Below are 21,783 nucleotides of genomic sequence, written 5' to 3' on the forward strand. Positions count from 1 at the left end.
GCTACGAGATGGAACAATCCTTGTTGATGCTCTGCCTGGAGATTCCAGGCCTTCACAATACGATGGTAGGGCGGCACTCACAACAGCCCACTGAACGAGAAGTAAACCACGTATAATTAATTAGGTAACTATTCGGTATCGAATGCTAGTAGGATAGTATACGGCTCAAACAATGAGATTGCCGCACGATGAGGGGCAAAACATTCCGAACGCCAATCCCAAAGTGACTGCCAATACCACTGTCATCCCCAGGGTTCGCAGCCTCTCCCCCAGACGGCGGCAGCATTACCATTATAACCATCCCATTACCCACCCCACCGCTCAAACTATAACCCGGCGCCTGATACCCCTCGATTCCCACCTCACATGAGAATGAGGACGATAAGGATGATGAACAGGACAACCGCCAGCGCCGCTCCGCCCAGCACGATCGCCGGCCACGCGTGGTGGCCCCTGGCCGGGGGCGGGTCGGCCGCGGCGCAGAAGAAAGTGTTGCTCTCGCAAACGCTGCACCACGTCGTAACGTTGGCAATCCCGATGCTCCACATGGTCGCGTTGAAGTGCTTGAAGCTCATGTGCGCCTGGTCGCTGCCGAACAGCGGGTACGGCACGAGGGCGCCGCGTGCATCCGTCGAGTTGCGGTAGAGGAACCGCACGTGGAGCTGGTCGATGGATGGATAGGCGGTGCTGCTACTGCTGCTGCTGCCGCCGCCGCCGTCGCCGCCGTTGCCGTCGTTGCGGTACTCCGGTGTGGTGGTGACGTGATCTGCGGCCTGGTTGCCGTAGTCAGGGGAAGAGGTGCCATATCCCAGAAACATGGTGCTGTCGTCGATGGCCTTCTGGGAGTAAGTGCCGGCGGTGAAGTCGTAAGAGCTGGTGCGTTTGCTGGGGGGAGCGGCGCGCTTGCCATTGTTGTAACGGTACGTGGGTTCGATGTTGACCTTAGGGGAGGTCTCGCCGACCGAGCTGGTGGTTTCGTGTTCTTGGTGTGTCTCCCCTGTGTCGTTGCCGTCGTCGACAGAGAAGAGCTCGAAGGTCAACGTCGCACCCGCGCTCGGAAGTTGCGAAAACTGATGGCTTGAGGCGCCGGTGCTGAGACCAGTGAGTGCGAAGAAGGCGAGGAACGGCTCGTGCGAGGTAAAGGCAAGGTTCAACTTGTTTTGTGCTCCACGAGACTCGATGTTCTCGGCAAACAAGGCCGTGACCCTGCTTGCGAGCGTGCGGCCAGCAATGGCTTGAGTCAAGTCGTCGTCCTGAGCGCCCCCAGCGCCAGTGACGTTTGCATGCCGGAGGCTCTGCTCCTGCCAGGCGAGCTGGCCGAGCTCATCCAGGTCGCCCTCATTCAGGGCCAACGCTGTCCTGTTGTCATTGTTCCAGCGGTAAGCAGCGTAGTCGTATAGGTCATAAGCGTTGTAGAAATTGGCCTGCGAGAGCGGGAGTGCCTCGTAGAATATGGCGTCCCAGAGACTGCCGTAGAACTCCTCGGTATTCTGATGGATCGACTCGGCCACACTATTATTGGAAAACAGGAGCAGTGAGTTCTCGCGCTTTCGGCAATTCTCATGGCCATGGGACCTGCATAGGAAGTAAGTCAGCCCTGCGAACCAAGGGAAGCAGCGTTAGGCCACACGCTTACCATATCGAGTCAGGATCCAGGTCGGGGTGAACGGTCCTGATGTTAGGGTACTGATGGTCACACAAAGGATCGTTCAGCTTCGAGCCTTCACCAGGCCCGTAGTCCGGGTCGGCGTTCTGCTCGCACGGGCTGCCCGGGGACCGAGGATAGAGGCCCTGCACGAATGACACGGCGCTTGCCAAGGAGCATTCATCGGTGAACGACTCGATGTTGAAATGCGAGTTGTCGATGTCCTCGGGGCTGATGCCGACGATACCCACGAAGCCGTCATGAGTTGAGGGGCCTAAATAGCGGGCACGGAAGGCAGCCCCTAGGTCGTGCATCTGGCGTGCTCCGAGCGGAGTGAGCGTCGCAGGCTCCAAGCTCCACGAGGCGAAGGGTGTGTGGTCGCCGTACATGACCTAGGAGGCCGACGACCACACGCGCTCCTTGCTCGACCCGGCCAAGCTGGTCGGCACCAGCAGCGCAAGCACCGCCGGCAAGACAGCCATGATTCGGTGCGGCGGGCTCGAAGCACGCTCGACTCCCGTGGTGCGTACTGCGTAATAATGGACAACGAAAGGGAAGCTAGGACAAATGTCGAAGTCGATTTAGAGATGGGAGCCGAGTGAGGATGGAACGGAACTGGGGAGCGAGGACAAGGCCGAGCGACGGCGCTCTGCTAAAACCTCGGGAGGACTCGACAGCCGGCACCCAGAAGCAACCGTGCCTGCTTTTGCCCGCTCGGGAATAGAGGAAGTCAGCTCCCGCTATCTGAGTCCCGCCACGGGCGGGTTGCTCGCAGGGTAGGTGCCTGGGATGTTCTCTGGCACCATGACTGGTGGTAGTTGCCCTCGAGCAGGGCATCTACCTCCCCCGCCTCTATCTCGCTGTGCGAACGGATTAGTTAGGCGAGCTGCAGTTTCAGCCCTTCCATGCAGGTTATCTTCAAGTCCAAAATGGCGAAGCATCGGACTGGATACCGTGAGGGAGGAAGGAAGCAGTGCAATGAAGAAAGGGCTCCCGACGTTTCTTACGGAAGGGGTTAAGCGTATTGAAATTCTGTCTTGCACCACACACCCACACTCGTAAGGTAGGTAACAACCTGGTACCTGATTACACAGTATGAGTGTATTGGCCCCCACTTGGATCCTTCCCGAATTGTCACCGTCTTGTTGATTGCACGGCCAGGGTCTGCCGCCATTCTTCGTTCCGTGCGCAGCGCAGAAAGGAAACGACGACGGTTGCCAAGGGCTCGCTATCGAGCCGTGGTCATCAAACTGCCGAGCGATGAGAAGCGCCCTGTAATGACGTTGCGAGTTTTTTTTTTGTTTCTGGGAAACAGCTCCGACAGGACCCGTCCGTTCAGCTCGGAAAGCAGGCAAGCGGCGAAGTCGATTGCATGCTGCACAGCACACAACGTTCTGGCCCAGTCCAGGTGCATTTTTGTGCAATTCATTAAATGGGAGAGGTACACGTGGTACGGAATACACGTACAGAACAGTGCAGCTCGGGGGGTTTCAGCTCCACGATCGCTTGAGCACAGCAGCTGCTCTCGTCAGTCCCCAACTTCCCGGTCCAACATCAGCATGCCGTGCCGTCAACGGTTCCGTCCCAGGGCCTTGTCCCAAGGCCTTGGGTGTGTGACGATATCCGTCGTATCGTCACCCTGAGACTCTCGCTCGGAGACAGTTCGCTTCTCACAAAAAAGCTCCCACAGCGGTGTGTCGGTTAGTTAGTGCCCGCGCGCTTGCAGCCCACGCAGCCCCAGTGTCCGCCATTGGTGCGATTGCCGCCTTCAGTCCAGTTCAGCTCAAGCGCTGCAGGCAAGTCTTGTCAGGTCACCAAGAGCTGCCGAGAATGAGGAGCAAACTTGTCTTAGGCCGCGGCGCCCTTGTCGCTGCAGTCGGGGCGGAGGAGCACACTGCAGCGCCACGCCACCTCCAGACCCCGACCCCTAGCTGAAGGAGTGGGTGTGCTCTCGCGCCGAGCACAGTAATCCATGATCCGTCCACAGTACGGAATAACTAAGAGACGAGCGAGCTTGCGTTGCGTCTTCGCCGTCCAGCAGCCCTTGCTCACTGAGGAAATCGCGCCGCTCGCCTGGCTTCGTGATCCAGACTGCCGTTCTCGTCGATTTTTCCTTCGCCATTGCACCGCACAGTCTAAGCCGACTCTGTTGTTCCCCCCCTTCGGGTCGGCCGCGGTCGGCCAAATCTAGATGGTTTGCCGTCGCCGACGAAAACGTTAGCCCGATGCGCACGGCGGCTCAACCATGACGGTCATCGGTCCCTTGACAACCACGTTTCGAGCCCCGTCTAGTTGCACAACCACCACGCCGCAGCTTTATCAGGTCTGGTCCGGGAGCGTCTCGAGTTACGTTGAAGGTCCAATCTATACCTCGGGCTCGGGCTCCGACTGCTTCCCCAGCGGCTATGACGCCGCGTCGAGCAACTACTACTCACCCGGCTGGTGTCCGGCTGGGTACACGACCGCCTGCTCCAGCCTCGCATCAGCGAGGACCGAGACCGACACCGAGACGGCCGTGATCTGTTGTCCGACGTATGTTGCATTTTATTTGCGGCTTTCGCCTGGGAGGATATCAATGTCAGCGAGCTAAATCCTCTCGTCGATGTGCAGTCATTTCCGCTACACCTGCCTAGCACCTTCTCAGGGTCAACCATCGCTCGGATGCACGACAACATGGACGTCAGCGTTGGCAGTGTTGGGGGTCACGGTTGTGACAGACAGCAAGATCGCTTCCACGACGGTGGTTTCCGAGACGTCAAACGGAATCACGGCCTACGGAGTCCAGGTCCGTTTCAAGGCCGGCGATCCGACGGCGGCGGCCGTAGGCGGTGATTCTGTAAGTGCAGCTGCAAGTCAGCAAAACCCTCCTGCTGCGAACAGCTCGGTTAATCCACCTAGCAGACCAACTCCGTCGCAACCCCGACGACAGCACCCGCCGTCTCAATCCCGACGCAACTCCTCGTCCCAGCCCAAACCTCCTCGCCTCCCAGCGGCCTCGGCACCCCGGCTATAATCGGCACCGCCGTCGGCTCCGCAGTGGCAGCTCTTCTCATCGCCGGCGCGTTAGGTTTCTTCTTCTTGCGCTGGCGGAGGAAACGAAGACGGCAGCGGCCGTCCCTTTCGCCCCCACCCGTGCCGCCTAAGGACGTGTCCGCGTCGCGGACTTCCTACCGCAAGGTGCCGCCGCCATACGAGCTCTCGGAGGACGTCTCGCCGCGCCGGCCCTCCATGTCTGTCTCGAAACGGCATCTGTCCATGTCGCCCGTCTCGGCGCGGTCGCCGACGGAGGCGAGGATAGATAGCGATGTGCTGGGCGCCTACAGGGCGGCGGTCGAGCTGGCGGCTGACTCTCCCACCGCAGCTTCGCTGAGGGATAGAGCGTCGCCCGAATCGGCTAGCAGCGGGTGGACTGACAGGCAGGCGCGGGGAGCCACCATGCCGACCCCGTGGCTATAAGCACCTTAAGGCGATCGCGAGGGTGGCTTTCGACGTTTGACCTGGTCCGCTTTTTGGTGGCCCACTTAATTTATTGCTTGGTTAACACCTGGGGGCCCGGGTTTGAACATGGCGCGGTGTTCGGGTCGGGCCTGTCGCGTCGCCGAAGGTTGAAGGCTGCGGTTTCGGGTCGGCCGCACCGCACCGAATGTTCAAACTGATGAATGGACTTGTTTACGACCTAATTGGCGTTGGGCTACGACACCCAGACGGGATTCTGATCCGGCTCATTTTTCGCCCGCACATACCATTTCTACACTTACGCATATCATCAGATACGGTTCTTAATCTGACGCAAGCCCCATTTTTGATTATGGGAGAAACAATATCCAGAAGATGTATTATTGGAATGGGACCAGAGTCGCTGTTCGGGCATCTTTACTCACTAACTTTTGGTTAAACTAGTCGGGACTCGGGGAGTGGCCGGACAACTTAGAGCTCGAATGTGGCTCTTTAGCACTGTTTCAGGGTGGAAGATATCTCTTGTAGTGACAATCTGTCTGTACGATACCTGAGGATTCATTTCACTTTCAGCATTTGTGGATGAAGGATCCGTTGAGCCATCCTGTTCTTGTAATCTCGTCCAGCTGATCCTGTGAGCGATCCCGTGCAGCGCTGGCAACTGCCGACGGCTGCAAGCAGCCGCTCATGTAACTAACGTACTGTACATTACATACAGTGCGGCCTTGCCTGCTTAGCGTGTCTGCCAAGCCCAAAATTTCCCCATTGCAAGCCATCCATATCAACCAGCCGCCAACATCACATCGCGTCCCGAACGCAACTTTCAAGACGACAAGCGGCTAAGAAACGGGGAACTCGCCGCACAACCTCACGCCAGGCCCAGAACCACGAAGCCACAGACGAGACGACCCAATTCCCTCCCCCAAACCAACCAACGAATCTATCACCGTCTCTCCAGCTCTGCCTGGCAGTGCATTGCAAGCTTAGACCGTCGTCCTTCTAAGCCACGCCCCGATAAACTCTCAACAACAAGAACACGAAATCGAACCAAGAAGAAAGTCAACGACTAAACACCGACCAACCGACCGATCGACTAACCGACAATGAGCTTCGTCCCCGTCAACCCGCGGCCCTTCCTGCAGGACCTGGTCAACAAGGACGTGATCGTGCGTCTCAAGTGGGGCGAGACCGAGTACAAGGGCAGACTAGTCGTACGTTTGCTTCCCCTCCCCCGCCCCTTTTTTCTCTCCTTCCGCCCCTTCCTTCCCCCGACCTTCGACCCTGCACCGGTCTCCTCGTCTGATGAAACGGAAATCAACGAGACTGGACTGAATTCGGAGTTGCTGACGCAAGGACTGCTGCTGCCAGAGCATCGACAGCTACATGAACATCCAGCTGAGCAACACGGAGGAGTTCATCGACCGCAAGCTGACGGGGCAGCTGGGGCAGGTGTTGATAAGGTTGGTTGCAGGCTTCTTCTCCTTGTTCTTACACCTGGGGCGTTTCTTTGCTGCAGGGGAAAGGGGTGGAAACCTCGGCTGACTCAGAGAGCAGGTGTAACAATGTGCTTTACGTGAGGGCTGCGGATAAGGGCGGGGAGGAGGATCGGGATACGAAGATGGAGGGTTAGGGTGGGGTACGAGACATGGGGAAAAGAAAAGGGGGTTATGGGCAGGGTGTCTTCTAGGGCGGACACGTTGCTGCGGCGGCGGGCGTGGTGGGAACGGCCCTGCCGCTTCAACGGCGCCTGGGGCGTGGATGGCGGGGGACCAAGGAGCAGGTGATATCCACGATATGGCATGGTAAACGTGGACGGAATGCCCCTGTGAGGGACGGAAGAAGAAAAGTCTGGAACATTGATGCGGCGTTGCGGCGTGGGCATGCATCTCCGCCTGCATGCTGCTCTACGCCGCCGAGCGGGGTGCTCACCCCCTTTTCAACCCACAGCATGTAGGAGCTCTACAGCTCCCAGAGGGGGATTCTTGAAATGAACTCCTACATCAAACAGGCCACCTTGCGGCTGCTGTGGAGATCCGACGTGCCGACCTTGATTCGCGTCTTGGGCCCAACCCAGGCGTATACCTCCACCAGCCACTCGTACCACACCTTTCTGTCATCTGTTTGCCGCCACATGCTGACCTCGAGTTCTGTGTCCTGCGGGAAGTAGAGCGGGCTCTACGGCAAAGTGTTATTTGAAGGTCGAGCTTCGTATCTCGGGACGGCGGGAACCGAAAAAAACCTACCTTGAGCGGAAAGAAGATGGGAAACCACGAGATCATATCCTTGCTCTTCCGGTCAATCTGGTCCGGCAGGATGCTGATCTCGACAGGCTCCTTGCCAGCCCCGGCCTGCGGGGCGTACAGGACCGATTCGAAGAAGCCGGCCAGCCCGTGGATGACGCCGCGCGTGGGGCACACAAACGTCAGGTGGCAGTGCCGCGCGTTGTGCTCGTTCGTGCCGCCCGCCCCGGACATGCTGCCTACGCCGCCCGTGACGTACCTGGCGGCGGCCTTGCCGTGCTGCGCCGCAAAGTCGTCGGCGCGGGCGACCTCGACCGGGTGGACGAACTCCCACGCCTGCTGGAAGCGCGGGTGGCCGGGCACTTTCTGGGCGACGTAGTCGACGGCGAAGAGGCGGACCACCCAGGGCGTTTCGAAGGCGTTTGGGTCGCTGACCACTCGGGAGCTGAGGTCGGCGAAGAGACGGGGCGTGGAGATTGGGCTCAGGTGAGCGGTGTACGAATGCGGGATGGAGATGCCGTGGGGACGGGCGATGTGGCGCTGGATGCCGTCGAGGCACTCAGGCGACAGCTCGTTATCGCCGAAGGAGCCCAGTAGCTCCGTTATGAGGATGTCAACCTTGCCGATGACGTCCTCTCTGCCCTTGAGGCGCGGGCCTTCCCAGCCACGCATGTCGGTCTTGACGAGTGTTACCTGGTTATTCCATTCAAGCCTATTCTTTCTGAGCAGATAGACGAAGGCGTCCTGGTTCTTCTCGAGCGCCCAGATCTGAATGGGCGTGCCGGTCTTCTCGGCGGCACGCAACGCGCGCGTGACCAGGGGCCCGCGGCCGGCTCCGGCGACGGTGACCACCAGCTCAGGGCTGGAAGGGTTCTCGGGCGTTGCCGTTGACGTCGGCTTCTTGAGATCCTTCCACTCAATCATGGCCTCGGTGATGGCTTTCTCGTACTGGTCGTACTTCACTGGGTCGCCCTCAAACACCTCGTACGTTGCCGACTCCAGGTTGTCGGCCAGCGGCTGCAGCGGTGGCTGCAGCCAGTCCTGGAAACTCATGAGGGCGGGAGTCTCCATGGCCGAAAACGGGGGCTGCTGGCGCTCGAGGTGTTTCATGTATCCGACGTGGGCGTTCAGACTTGGCATATGGGGTCGCCGGTTCTCCCTGAGGGCCTGATTCGCTTCTGCCAGCGACGGGAACTCGGCCGCCGTTGGATCAGGGAGAACTGCGAGCTCTTCCGGGCGCGGTCCCACATCGCAGAGTATTAACCAGGGCGGATTTCTCAGTCTCATGTAACGATTGATCATGTCCTGGTGGTGTTTACTCAGCGACGGATGTCCGGCACGGTTTGGCTGGAATGTCTCGGCTCCAATCGTCAAGTAATGCAGCGGTTCGGCAAACCAGCGCTCCTGGAGAGCCTTTTCAGGCACACGGCGCGGAATTCGAATGGCTGTGTACAGGTCAGCAGCTGAGATAAAGCACCGTCCCCCTCCCTGGATGGGGCCAAGATGGTCAAGAAGCATACCGACAAACAACCTCATCGAGTAGTTGCACATGGATCGGATGGTGTTCCAAGAATCCCAGGCGCTGAAGAGGTCAATCTCTTTCTTAGCACCTGCTTCCGGGCCATTCTCGGGACCGAAGATGGTGGAGAGCGTCTCTGCCTTCTCCTCCAGACCGGGCTCCCGGTACATGGGCATATGGATGATGATGTTGGCCCGGTTTGCCACGTTCAGCGCTTCCCGGATGGCGCGGGCGTACTGAGCAATGCCGCGGCTGCTGTCATCCTGCCGCGGCCCAGGCACGATGATGGTTCTCGCGCCGCAGAAGTTGGCGTACGCTGCTTCGAGATTCAGCACCTGGCGAGAGAGACTCGACACGTGGGGGTCAGGGGAGCACAAATCAATCCAGGGGCTGGCGTAGGCAGCGAGAGAGCCGATGTAGTTGCTTGGGAACAGCGAGGTGTCCTCGTCCGTCAGGGTCGGCACAACAGGGCCCGGCAGGGACGGGTTCGCCTGCTGGCTCGCGGTGAGCCCCCTCTGCTGAACCCACTCCTCTCGCTCACGGAGGTAGTCCCTGTGCAACTTCACCACCCGGTCGAAGAAATGCCGGTTTGTGATGGGCGCCGTCACGAAGCGGAACTGCTCTTGGTCAGCGCCGCCACGACCCAGGACCGGTGCTCGTAATGACACCGCGCTTGGACTTACACCGCTGTTCAGCACTTGGGCGTACTGGTCGTCCGAGAGCGCCTCGGAACGGGTCGAGTCATGCTGCCCGATGTAGAACGTTGGCCGGCTCTCAAAGCTTTCCGACTGCGGGTTGAGGCTCCCACTGGAACTCATGGCGATGACTGAGGTAGTGCCTGGGGCCAAGGGAGAGCGGCTGAAGGACTGGGCAAAACCCGGAGGAACGACCGCAAGCTGCACACGCGGGGACTGCACGATGCAGCAGGAAAACCAAACTGCTGAATTTCAACTTCGGTGCCTCATGGACCCATAGTGGATACAAAAGCCAGAAGGACTGCGCCGGTGCCAAACCACACCTGGATCCCCGGAAACCTGGTTGTGTGACGGTGTAGGACCAGGTCGCACAATTTTCCTCCTCAAACCTGGAACCCACACAGCCTGGGCTACAACCTCGCTGCTGCTGTTGGATTTCTCAGGGTCCAGCGTCAGTTTCGTGCTCCAGGCAGGAATGTGGGGTGCGGGGTTCCACCGGGACTAGCATAACTACGGATACACGAACACGAACGTCAACTATCCACAGTAAAACAAGGACTATGCAACTATACGGATACGCTAGGTGCCAGGCTAGGTAGTGTTGCCCCGCCTAGTTGCCTATCTGAAGCTTATGGGCGATAGTTAGCGAAGCCAACACTCCCGACCAGCCTGTGAGACTGACAAGGACAAAGATAGCGCAGCTGGCCTTTGCAAGAGAGCGTCGCCTTTGTCTTTCTATGAAGCAACCCATCACACCGTTGATTCGGGTCTCCTTGCATCCAAGAACCAGCACCGCACTGTCCCGCATAACTGCTTATCGGAGTGCACACCCCACGCACACCCCAAGCCTCGGCCCAATCCGACGACTCAGGCGCCTCGCAACATCCAAAAAAAAGTTGCAGCCTCGTGCATCGCTGGCGCTCGCAGGCAACAGCGACCACCGCGCGCCGCTCGAGAATTTCCATTCCGCTCCCGCTCTTCGCACGCAGGTCGCAACCGCGATGGCCGACCCCACAAAGAGCAACCTCAAGCGATCAAGCACCGAGAGGGACGGCGGTCAGGATTCTAAGCGACTCAAGACCAACGGAGACGCCGGCGCAAACATGGATGCTGTCCCGAACCCGTATCTGGCGCACCTCGACGACGGCGCCCAGGATGGCTCCAGCTTCAAGTCGCCTCTCGACCGGTTCGAGCGCCACAAGACGACGGCAAAACAGGCCGCAGAGGCGGAGGACTCGGACATCAACCCGTGGACGGGCAACCCGCACTCGCAGCAGTACTTCAAGATCCTCAAGGCCCGCCGCGAGTTGCCTGTGCACAAGCAGCGCCAGGAGTTCCTCGACATGTACCACAGCACCCAGATTCTCGTCTTCGTCGGCGAGACCGGTTCCGGCAAGACCACCCAGATCCCGCAATACGTGCTCTACGACGAACTGCCGCACAAGACCCGCAAGCTCATTGCCTGCACACAGCCCCGCAGGGTGGCGGCCATGTCGGTCGCCCAGCGTGTTGCCGACGAGCTCGACGTGACGCTCGGCGAGGAGGTCGGCTACAGCATCCGCTTCGAGAACAAGACAGGCCCCAAGACGCTGCTCAAGTACATGACGGACGGTCAGCTCTTGCGCGAGGCCATGCACGACCATGACATGTCGCGCTACGGCTGCATCATCCTCGACGAAGCCCACGAGCGCACCCTCGCCACCGACATCCTGATGGCGCTGCTCAAGCAGATTGCCGAACGGAGGAAAGACCTGAAGATCATCGTCATGTCGGCCACCCTCGACGCCCAAAAGTTCCAGACCTATTTCTTCAACGCGCCGCGGCTCGCCGTGCCGGGCCGGACGCACCCCGTCGAGATCTTCTACACCCCTGAGCCGGAGCGCGATTACGTCGAGGCTGCAGTCAGGACCGTGCTGCAGATCCATGCGAGCGAGCCCGAGGGCGACATCCTGCTGTTCTTGACGGGCGAAGAGGAGATCGAGGACGCCTGCCGGCGTATCAGCCTCGAAGTGGACGACATGATTCGGGAGTCGGACGCAGGGCCGATGGCGGTCTACCCCCTCTATGGTACCTTGCCGCCACACCAACAGCAGCGCATTTTCGACAAAGCCCCGGCGCCCTTCCGCAAGGGCGGTCGACCCGGTCGAAAGTGCATTGTTGCGACGAACATCGCCGAGACCAGTTTGACAATCGACGGCATCGTGTATGTCGTGGACCCCGGCTTCAGCAAGCAGAAGATCTACAACCCCCGTACCAGGGTGGAGTCGCTGCTGGTATCCCCCATCTCCAAGGCATCGGCTCAGCAGCGTGCTGGTCGTGCCGGTCGGACGCGGCCCGGTAAATGCTTCCGATTATACACCGAGAAGGCGTTTAAGGAGGAGCTTATTGAGCAAACGTACCCGGAAATTCTGCGGTCCAACCTGGCCAACACGGTCCTCGAGCTGAAGAAGCTCGGCGTCGAAGACCTCGTGCACTTCGACCTCATGGACCCGCCAGCCCCCGAGACCATGATGCGCGCCTTGGAAGAGCTCAACTACCTCGCCTGCCTGGACGACGACGGCGAGTTGACCCCGCTGGGCAGCCTGGCATCCGAGTTCCCGCTCGATCCGGCCCTCGCCGTCATGCTCATCTCATCCCCCGAGTTTTACTGCTCCAACGAGATCCTCTCCATCACCTCCCTCCTCTCCGTGCCCCAGATTTGGGTGCGGCCCATCAACGCGCGCAAGCGCGCCGACGAGATGAAGCAGCAGTTCGCGCATCCCGACGGCGACCACCTGACGCTCCTCAACGCCTACCACGCCTACAAGGGCGCGGAGCAGGCGGGCGAGGACGTCAAGAAGTGGTGCCACGAGCACTTCCTGTCATTCCGGCACCTGTCGAGCGCCGACAACGTGCGCGCGCAGCTCAAGCGCATCATGGAGACGCACGGCATCGAGCTGGTCAGCACGCCGTTCCATAACAAGGAGTACTACACCAACATCCGGCGGGCGCTGCTCGCCGGCTTTTTCATGCAGGTCGCCATGCGCGAGAGCAGCAACTCCAAGGTGTACAAGACGGTCAAGGACAACCAGCTCGTCATGATCCACCCCAGCACCGTCATCACGACCCCCTACGACTGGGTCGTCTACAACGAGTTCGTGCTCACCACCAAGCAGTACGTTAGGACCGTGACGAATATCAGGCCCGAGTGGCTTCTTGTATGTGGCACCCTTCCCCCCCCCCCCCCCCCCCCTCCTTTGAGCATCGATATGTCGGACGGAAGAAGTAGATGGATGGATACTGACTGGTCTCAACAGGAAATTGCCCCAGTTTACTACGATCTCGAGACCTTCGAGAAGGGCGAGATCAAGTCGGCTTTGACGCGTGTCGCCGAGAAGATCCGCCGCCGCCAGGTCTTGAAGGGCGGCCAGTAACTGTTTGTTGAGGTTATGGTGCCCGCAACCGCCGGGCATATGGATGGTGAAAGGCAAGGGATTAAGCGTGATCAGGTCATTTCCGGCGCAGCCAGATGGGGTTTATGCGACTTGATGTATCACTAGACTTGGTAGACTTGGTGCGACTCGCGGCCTCCTGCAGGTCTGGAAGGGAAATTCCGATGCGGTTGGCTCCACCAGTGGTCTACAACCTCGCGGTGCACTGCAATATGAAGTGTTGATATCTACCTACCTAGGTACCTCATCTTTCGGCATCTGAGAGAGCCGGTTGCAACCTACCTCGGCAAAGAGGACGACAGGGGCTGGCTACCTAGGTATAGGTAAATTTAGATATCGCCCGAGACAGCTTGATATTGCCCGAGACAGCACGTCACCTGCATGCGCGGGCAAGCCAGTGCCCTCTCGCGCAATTCTGGCCACCTGCTCGACTCCATGCGGAATTACTGCACTGTGAAGACACCGTGAAGGACGATTTGTCTCAACTGACAAATGTCTCCCTGGCTGGGCTGGCTGGTGCTGCGGATGCGTTCCGATTTGCCTGCTTGTCTCCCGCTGCGAGTCGCTGTTGGTTTTTTTTTTTTTCCGCACAGGCCGTGTGTGCCATGCCATGCAACAGCGCCATGCCATGCCATGCCACGCCGCGCGCCGCCCGCAGCGAGGTGAGGCTGGCTGATAACCTTACTGGCTCATGGCACCGCGGCTTTGCGTGGGGCCACGCTGAGACCTGTCTGTGGCGTACGGAAGACTGCAGGTGTGCGGTGTTCTGTCGCTAACTACTCCGTACACGAGCTTGGCTGGGCGTTTGCCCGCGGGCGCGCGCGAGGGCAGTGGGTGGGGGCACGGAGAAACATACTTACCTATCACACGCCACACGCGCAGGCGCATGCGGAGCCCGCATGCCTGAAGCGTGGTGAGGATGGCCGGATCGGGCAAGACAGCTGTGAGATCGAGGATCAGGCTGGATGGTCTGACTTCTCCCAAACCTACCATGGCTAGTGCCCCTCCTTCTGAGCTATACTAACTGCTCACTACTGCATGTCGAGGTGGTCCCGTTCTTGGTCCGAGGCGCACGCTAGTCCAACGTCTGCGGGAATAGGCAGGACTTGACACGGTCCTTGGTGAGTTGTGTCTTTTTACGTAGCCCACCAGATATGGTGGTTGGTGATGAGAGCTTTGGATGTAACTACGGATACCTCCGTACAGATGTGGGGGTCCCAGGCGCCACAGGGGTGACGCCTCCGCCGAAAGGGTGATCCTCGGTCAACATGTGGTTTGCCGAGTGACCTGAGCTGCCCGCAAGCAACACTCGGCCACCAACGACGCTTGTGGGGTGACACGGCATGGACAAGGAGTGCTTCATGGTGTCGTCGTCCGCCAACGTGGTGGGAAGCCCGTGTTGCTGTTCCGGGATGCACCAAGTGACGAGGACCAGCTAGGCCGGCCACGAGGAGCTAAAATATGAGCTGTCAAAAATCTCATGATCCTCCGCCGCCGTGCTCGTTGTGCTCGTTGCGCTCATTATCGTGCCGCCTTTGCCGGGTATGGTTGGATCCCGTTTAGATTCCAATCATGCAGGATGCTCTGTCGCAACACTCTGGTAATCTGGCGAGACGGGAGAATTGTCAAGGAATCTTCTGGCCGGGGTCCTTTCTTGTTCGTGCGGCAACCCTCTGAGATGGCGGTTAGTCAGAGGACGATGCCACCACCAGGGCCACGAGGCTGTTGTTTCACCCTCTCAGTTGCCGACCGGGTGTTCTATGTCCAACTTGTCGCGATGGGGGCTGGGTATCGATGCTGGTGCCGTTGATTGCCGAATGAGAAAAATGCAACGCAGTCCGATCCAGGTTCCCACCTACAATCGAAAGCGCGCCGGAGCGAGCGCAGGACAGAGGTGAGCTGTCCGGAAACGGAAGCAGTGCAAGAGCTGAGGTAGGTACCTACTGACAACGGAGATAGCCCCGGAAACACTGATGTTTTGAGGGCCATCCCAGCTGGAATCCTTCTGCTACTGTGCAGTGCGCTGTGCCTGACGCCAGCTGAGATGCAGCAAAGGTGTTGACTCTGCATCCTCGCTGTGAGGGGCGCTAGTTATCCAGGGGCCGCAGACACGACTGGAATACACTCCCTGAGTTGTTCGAGTTCGCATCCCGTGCCATCGGAGGGCGGCCCCAACGTCTTGAAGTATTGCACTGATTGGCTCTACAGAGGATCCGAGCGTCACCATTGAGGCCGGCCACAGATGGGTGGGAGGCCACCATTGTTCATTCGTCTCTTCTATTTGGGAAGACATCAAGCTGCAGGAACACAGCAGGAGGAGTCGTTTCCCAGCGGGGTTCTTAATTCGGTAGATTCAACGGCCGGCGTGACAACAGCAGAGAGCTCTACGTTTCGCCGCAGCGTCCAGGTTGTCGGTCGTTGCCTGTTCGACAACCTGGAGAGGCTGGCAAGGATGCAGCCAACAACTTCACTGTACGGAGTATTCCGTCGTGTAGAGAATACAGGCGTTGCCGCGATGCCAGCTTGAAAGTTCGGGTTGCCCTTCAAGCTGCGGAGCGTTTCGAGTCCGGCCCGAGTTCGGGAACAAGGCACCCAGAATGGCAGTGCAGTGCGTACAGTAACGTCCAGTTAGTTGCACGACCGACAGCGGCGGATTGATACAGGATCATTTTGCCACTACATTCTGCCTTTGGACTCCCAAACTCTATTGGCAAGAAGCGCGTTCGTGATGCTCATGACGAACGCTGGTCCGGATCGAACGCTGTGAGGACCTTGGTGGCCATTGGCAGAAGACGACCCAGGGCCCATGGAGGAAGAGGTACAGTACACAGTACGGTTACGGTGAACGTGCACGGCTGGGAAATGGGGTCTGCTCTGGTTGGTGGTGTGCTCTTGTTAGTTAGGGTCGCGCTTTCCTCCCTCAGAACAATCTCTCAGCAGACAGCCACCGCGACCGAAACTGCAGGGCATGACCGCTCCAGGCAATGGGCCGGCACGGCCTGCCCATCGACGAGCATGAAAGAGGACTTATAGGTACAGCTTCCAAGAGCCTCAAGCCCTGGATTGTGCGACCTTCGGCTCTCACCTACGTGGCGCCGGCCGTGTCACAACGCCGAGACTTGGGACCAATAATTCCGCCTTCGACACCAGCGCTCCACAGCGCAGGGAACCGTTCCTAAACGGCCTGTCAAACGCTCGTCTCTCTTTGCTGCGTTGCAACGAGAACCAGACCCGGAAGCGCGCCGGAGATTCCCATTCGTCTTCCTGGGATCAGAACTCTTCGCCAAGGACTCTTGGGACACCATTCTGACCGTGCGTGTTCGTTACCTTTGAAAATCGAATGACATGCAAGGCGGTCGCTTCACTTGCGGGGGAGCCTTGCGCATCAGTTGCCGTCCCATGTCCGCACGGAATTTGCTCACATGGGAAGCATCATCGTCCACGACGACCATATCGTGATCCCTCCTTGCGGCCGGCCCAAGAGAAACGGTTTTGGTGCCTGCCCTCCGGCTGCTGTACCCTGATGCCCAGGCTTGCACGCCGTAGAAAGCAGGAACTTGGTGGTGGTGAGTTCGGTTTTGTTTGGGACTGCACATGCGATTTGCGGGACTCTGTCAATGAGAAGTGGCGCGTCCGCGGGAACTACCCTACATTCTACCTAGTGAGGCAACCGGGTCCCCTGCCCTCCCTGGTCTGGTTTCGATGGCCGGCCGGCATATGTCACCAGGAGCCGAGGCCGGGAGATCAATGCAGCTCGGCGCACGCCTTGACCCTCGAGGACCCTGGCCATCTTGTGTATAAAGCAACATGCTGCCACCCTCGTAGTCTAGCCTCTCTGCGGCTTTTGCAGCGCTTCAGGCGTCCATGACACGCGTCGCCAAAAGGGTGTAAGAGACGCCAGCCGCCTTCCTGTTTCGGCCGCTCGACTGTCAGCGGACAGTCGACAGTTCAGTCCATCTTATCGACCTCTTCCCTTCGCTCCTCGCCAACTCCTCAGTTATAACCAGGGCGATTGCCACACAAAACTCCGTCATGTCGGGCACCGGAGGTTTCTACAAGTACCGCTGCAAGTACTTCTACACGCACAACTGCCCCAACTGGGTGTACTGCAACGGCCACGCCTGTGCAATGTGCCTAGTAAGTCACGGTCACCTACCACCACCGATCGCCCGTCGCTTCACCGAAGCCTACTAACGCCCATTCCGCAGGCCGAAGGTCGCGAAGCGGCAGACACCGAGCCCGCGGCGTCTGCTCATGCACAGGGGCCATCAGCATGGCAGCGCCCACACCAGCACCAGCAACACCCACCGACCTTGGCCGAGATATGCGTCCCGCAGGCCATTCACGGCACCCTGTGCTACACTATCATGGAGATCATTCCAACCGACGACTCCTCCCCCGGCGCGTACTGGGTCCTGAGGCAGAAAGCCATGGAACCACGGGCGCTTCCATACAGCAACATAACCACCAGCGACACCCCGCGGCCGGTCATGGCGGCTGCGGCGATGCCCATGCAGATGACCTATTGATGGCGATCACAGCAGCCCGGATGGAGATGGACGGACGACAGGCCCCGGCTGGCTCGGCACGTGCATGACCTTTGCCATGAGTTTGAGACGCAGCGCTGCATTTTTCTTGTTTTGGGCACGATACGGATACCTCGGGCGAACCCAGTCTCATTTCGTCTTTTTTTCCTTGTTCTACTCTCCGCTATCCCTCCCCCGGAACCAGTCCGCTTCAGCTTGGGAGGGGGCAGCATACACTGTACACGGCCTGGCAGGAAAAAGTCTGGGACGCGCAAGATTGATACCACACGTTGGCGGGTTGGGTTGATGGTACCTTTTTGGGTGGGGGTGCTAATCTGCAGGCCGGACGGACAGGGGGGTGGTTTGGTTACACGGCGTTGCTCCCTGCGGGTTCGTGGCACAGTGTTTTGAGGGGACTGGGTTATTATTGGGCACTGTCACTATCGAATTACACACCAGAATATCCACGAGTGTGAGTAAGGTACCCAGGTACCGTAGTTATCATAGGCACTGGGTAGAATGATCGGATCATCGACGCCGAGAGACGCATCAGGAGTTTGTTGAAAAGTAAAATTGTGACGACTTGGGCACCCTGATCTGTGCGCAGGCCGCGTAACGACGTTATCGGGAAAACTCATCCCTGGAAAGCTGCCCCAGGATGGTAGAAAATGCCTGGCCCCTGAAGCTCGAGCATCCGCGACGCAGCGTCTTGCCGGCCACGACAGGCAGGCATCGGACTAAATTTGCTGCTGTCACGATCCCTTGCTGCCCAGTTACGGCTCAGCATCTCATTGCTTCGCGAATCAAACAGACAGCTTCGTTCCACACTCGGGCACTTCAACTTGTTGATGCAGCCTCCGTTGGCTCCGATTAGCGGGCGGCCCCGCCTTTCAGGCCGGTCTGGACGCGACTCCCACACGCGCCGCCCCCAGAGCCCTTGCTGCCGCTTCCCCGTGGGATACAGTGAGGGGTTTCGACGGGATTTAGGCGAGCTAACGCATTGTATCCATACGAATAGGTAGGCGGCAAGCACCTCATCCTGTCATGACCCAAATTCATCAATCCTCGAGCAACCCGCCGATTTTCACACCCAAATTCGGTAAAGCAAGTCGATGCAATGCTACCACCCTCCCCAGAAGCATGCATCCACCGACAGATTGTGCGCCAAGTCGCTTCTACACTAGCGAAATCATGTCTTACTACACTACTAGTGTACTACATCGGTACCTTATCTGACCGATCGAGCTGCAAGATGCGTCTCAGTCGGAGGTAGGCCCGCGGGGGGCCCTTGGGGCCGCTTCACCTTCCCAGTGTCCAGTACGGAATACATACCTCAGCTACCTACACTACCTAAATACGCGGGAACCGAACGAGCGAGCTTTCAACCAACCCACCGCTATCGTCAAAAAACGATAACTACTGCGCGGTAACTGTTCCGCGGTGGCTCATAGCAACGACCCACTGCTCCGTGCGCGAGATTCTCCGGTTGGAACCTCTCCGGTCAATGCGCCCGGAGCCTCCGACACTAGTGTGAGGACCATCTCAGAAAGGAACGGAGCCATCGACGCGACCGCGACCAACATGCTTCCCAATTGTGGTAAGGTACGGTGTACTCCGTACACTACGCGAGTGTATTCCGGCCATTACGCGTCAACAGGACAGAATTACCCGGGTGTCGGCTGGTGGGGGTCATGGTCGCTGTCAGGTAATGTGTATACATTAAGGGTACCCTCCCTTTCGATAGGTAGGAATGCAACATCCGCTCGTGTTGACGTCCTACATAGCGCGCAGGGAATTATCAGCAAATCACTGTAACATTACTGTGTAGTCGCGCGCTGGATCAGTGGGTTTCTGGTTTCCAGAGGAGAACAACGTTGGACACGACTCTCAGATCTCGCGAACCATGCTGGCCCCACTCAATCTTCTCGAAGCCGGGCGGCGGCAGGGTTCGGGATGGCCCGGCCGTGCCGAAATCGTTCGAGATCTGCGCTAGCGTTGGCGAGGCGACTAGCGCAACGGCTGGGGATCCACATTGAGCAGGGCAATCTCCACCAGCAAAGAAAGCACCGAGGCACGGTCGATGAGGCAGAATTGGGGCGAAAAGGATCAAAGAGAAATGAAGAAGAGAGAAATGGAACCAAAATAGTTCGATCTCGATCGAGTTCAGGAGAGAGCAGATAGGAGGCATCGATAACATCATCAGCCTGGGCCCTCGCTCCGGAATTGCAACCCACCTCCCGCCATCACATCACCAAGCACGCCCCACTACGCACGGAACGAGAGCCGAAGCGAGAATCCGGGTCCCGTACGCCCTTCTGGAACATCAAGGCCAACCCAGCCAAGATAACCGGGAGCGCACTTCTGGAATCCGGCAGGCAGATAGATAACCAGAAACAGCAATCCCTCCTCGTCCGCTAACAGTCGACAGCCAAGTGGAGCGAAACGAAACACCCCCCTATGCGGGCACTGGATTAATCCTACTGTATGAGGGTAACTAGTGTAAACGATACTTGTCGAGCCTCTTGTAGACGGCATCGTACGATTCTGCGTACACACTCGTTCCCACATCATGCGTCGCTAATCCGCCTTGGCGCGAGCCCGGTTTCGAATAGCCGCATCCTCTCCCGAAACAGGTTGTTCTCCCTGCCTCCGTACACGACTGTCACCACTGTCGTGCAACTGTGCAATAAAACTCCGGAAAGCCCTACACTACTGTGGTGCCGCCCAAGCCGGCCGAGCAGTTTTGGCTCTGATCGCCCTGCTGCCGTAGTTAAACCTGAAACATTGAATACTGTGTAAATCTGGCGCTCTCCGTGCTGGAAACACTTTGCCAAGACGGTTTGTTGACTCTATCTACACTAGTGGAGCGAAAAAAAAAAAAAAAAAAAGCCAAGAAGCAGCAAAAACATACAACACCAGGGATTCGCTGGTCGTCACCGACCCAACTACTAATCTGGCTCTCACAAGCTTGTCTAGGGGAGAGCGGACGGGATCCCGAATATTCTTGTGGATATGGTCGTATGTGACAATTGCGCAGCCGGATTTGAGCTTATCTTGGGAAGATCCTGGGAGAGCGACGATGCTGGGAGACTGCCTTCGCCGAAGCCCAAGGACAGGTCTCCCGTGGCTCTCAAGTGAGATGGGTGAGAGATGAGGTATTTTCCATTATTTATCGAAACCAGGTTCAGGCGTGAGAGTCCGAACGCAGCAAGGCACTGTCGGGCAGTTACACATCAGGGTGTAAACACACTACAATGCGGTGGGAGTCTGCCATGAACGGCGCTTGTTGAAATGAATTGTAAAACATCAATGATGAGTAGGCAGTGCGGTGAATGCGGTGAACGCCCGTGTACGGGCATATTGAAGGGCTGGTCTCGCTTTCGGGGGTAGACTCACCTTGCTGCGTCGCCGTCTGCCACGGACAATGGCCCGTTCTGTCCTATTGACAGTCAGTACCACACACATCAACTCAAAGGCGAATCAGAGGGCACTTATCCTCCAAAATGAGGGGTTGTCTTCCCGCCATTTCTGGAGAGAAGACAACCAGGACCGCCCCCAAGGGCCCGTCCTTTTCCAACCAGCCGGCATCGAACAACAAAGCGCTCCCTGGAGAGCTCCGACTCTGGAGAGCCGAAGGAGACAGAATCCGAGCGCCAGACAAGCACAAAGCTTTGACTCCAACTCGAGATGGGTCCCGGACCCGGATCCGTCTCCACCTGCCGCCTTCATCAGGAGAACCCAGGTTGACGCATTGTTCCTCAATCAGCCAACTAAGTCCCAACCCCCAACCCCCCACAGAGTGTCAGGATCCTCCGCAACGCCCAACCTTTAAGCAGAAGCCGACCGTCATTGATGCAGATCTCGTCAAACTCGGCAGCCAGCGGTGCACTTCCCCGTGCCGAGACGCCGAGCCAGCCACTGCTCTCCGTGTGTGTCGCACTGCCAACTGGGACTAGTTTTTGATTCCTCTCCACTGCCGACCGCCGAGTAGGCGGAGCCGACCAAGGAGGGCGGTACCGCACGGACAAAAGACGTCCTCAAAAACCGCGCTGTCATCTCCAGCCGAAAATCGTTCTTTCAGACCCGGCGGAGGGAGGGAGTGCTCGGCACCCGAAGGCACAGCGAGACACGGGGTGTTTTGGTCGTCTTGTCGGACGTAGGACGGACGCCTACGAGGACAAGTTAATGCGCCTGGTCGGACCTCATGGTTTCATGACGCGTGGGCATGGTGCCGCAGCGCGGTCCATGGGGGTCGGCGGAGCCGCGAGGCG

At 58.5% G+C, this 21,783-nt stretch overlaps 6 protein-coding genes across 6 annotated transcripts; 3 read left to right on the forward strand and 3 right to left on the reverse strand.

The window, feature by feature from the left end:
- Positions 1-362: 362 nt before the first annotated feature.
- On the reverse strand, positions 363-2,127 carry THITE_2059580 (uncharacterized protein; the record flags this gene model as incomplete). The annotated part of the gene is made up of 4 exons (XM_003657882.1): positions 363-696; positions 745-1,575; positions 1,637-1,876; positions 2,075-2,127. 4 exons carry the CDS (start codon positions 2,125-2,127, stop codon positions 363-365), a joined length of 1,458 nt encoding a protein of 485 aa, XP_003657930.1.
- A 4,534-nt stretch (positions 2,128-6,661) lies between these two features.
- Positions 6,662-10,006, reverse strand: THITE_2124178 (methyltransferase-like protein). The gene has a single exon (XM_003657883.1). The coding sequence runs from the start codon at positions 9,676-9,678 to the stop codon at positions 7,102-7,104; it is 2,577 nt and encodes an 858-aa protein (XP_003657931.1). The 5' UTR covers positions 9,679-10,006; the 3' UTR covers positions 6,662-7,101.
- Positions 10,007-10,039: 33 nt separating this feature from the next.
- THITE_2124179 (uncharacterized protein) lies at positions 10,040-13,237 on the forward strand. The gene is made up of 2 exons (XM_003657884.1): positions 10,040-12,752; positions 12,852-13,237. The coding sequence occupies exons 1-2, from the start codon at positions 10,557-10,559 to the stop codon at positions 12,966-12,968; spliced, it is 2,313 nt and encodes a 770-aa protein (XP_003657932.1). The 5' UTR covers positions 10,040-10,556; the 3' UTR covers positions 12,969-13,237.
- An 847-nt stretch (positions 13,238-14,084) lies between these two features.
- Positions 14,085-14,354, reverse strand: THITE_2124181 (uncharacterized protein). The gene has a single exon (XM_003657885.1). The coding sequence runs from the start codon at positions 14,347-14,349 to the stop codon at positions 14,173-14,175; it is 177 nt and encodes a 58-aa protein (XP_003657933.1). The 5' UTR covers positions 14,350-14,354; the 3' UTR covers positions 14,085-14,172.
- Positions 14,355-16,936: 2,582 nt separating this feature from the next.
- THITE_2124184 (uncharacterized protein) lies at positions 16,937-18,135 on the forward strand. The gene is made up of 2 exons (XM_003657886.1): positions 16,937-17,123; positions 17,195-18,135. Exons 1-2 carry the CDS (start codon positions 17,019-17,021, stop codon positions 17,513-17,515), a joined length of 426 nt encoding a protein of 141 aa, XP_003657934.1. The 5' UTR covers positions 16,937-17,018; the 3' UTR covers positions 17,516-18,135.
- Positions 18,136-20,405: 2,270 nt separating this feature from the next.
- Positions 20,406-20,666, forward strand: THITE_50197 (uncharacterized protein; the record flags this gene model as incomplete). Its single annotated transcript, XM_003657887.1, has 1 exon — positions 20,406-20,666. A coding segment is annotated over one exon (261 nt), but the record flags the coding sequence as incomplete, so codon positions are not given.
- Between the last annotated feature and the right edge of the window lie 1,117 nt (positions 20,667-21,783).

Source organism: Thermothielavioides terrestris, chromosome 6 (genome assembly GCF_000226115.1).
Source record: "Thermothielavioides terrestris NRRL 8126 chromosome 6, complete sequence".
Taxonomy (NCBI): Eukaryota; Fungi; Ascomycota; class Sordariomycetes; order Sordariales; family Chaetomiaceae; genus Thermothielavioides; species Thermothielavioides terrestris.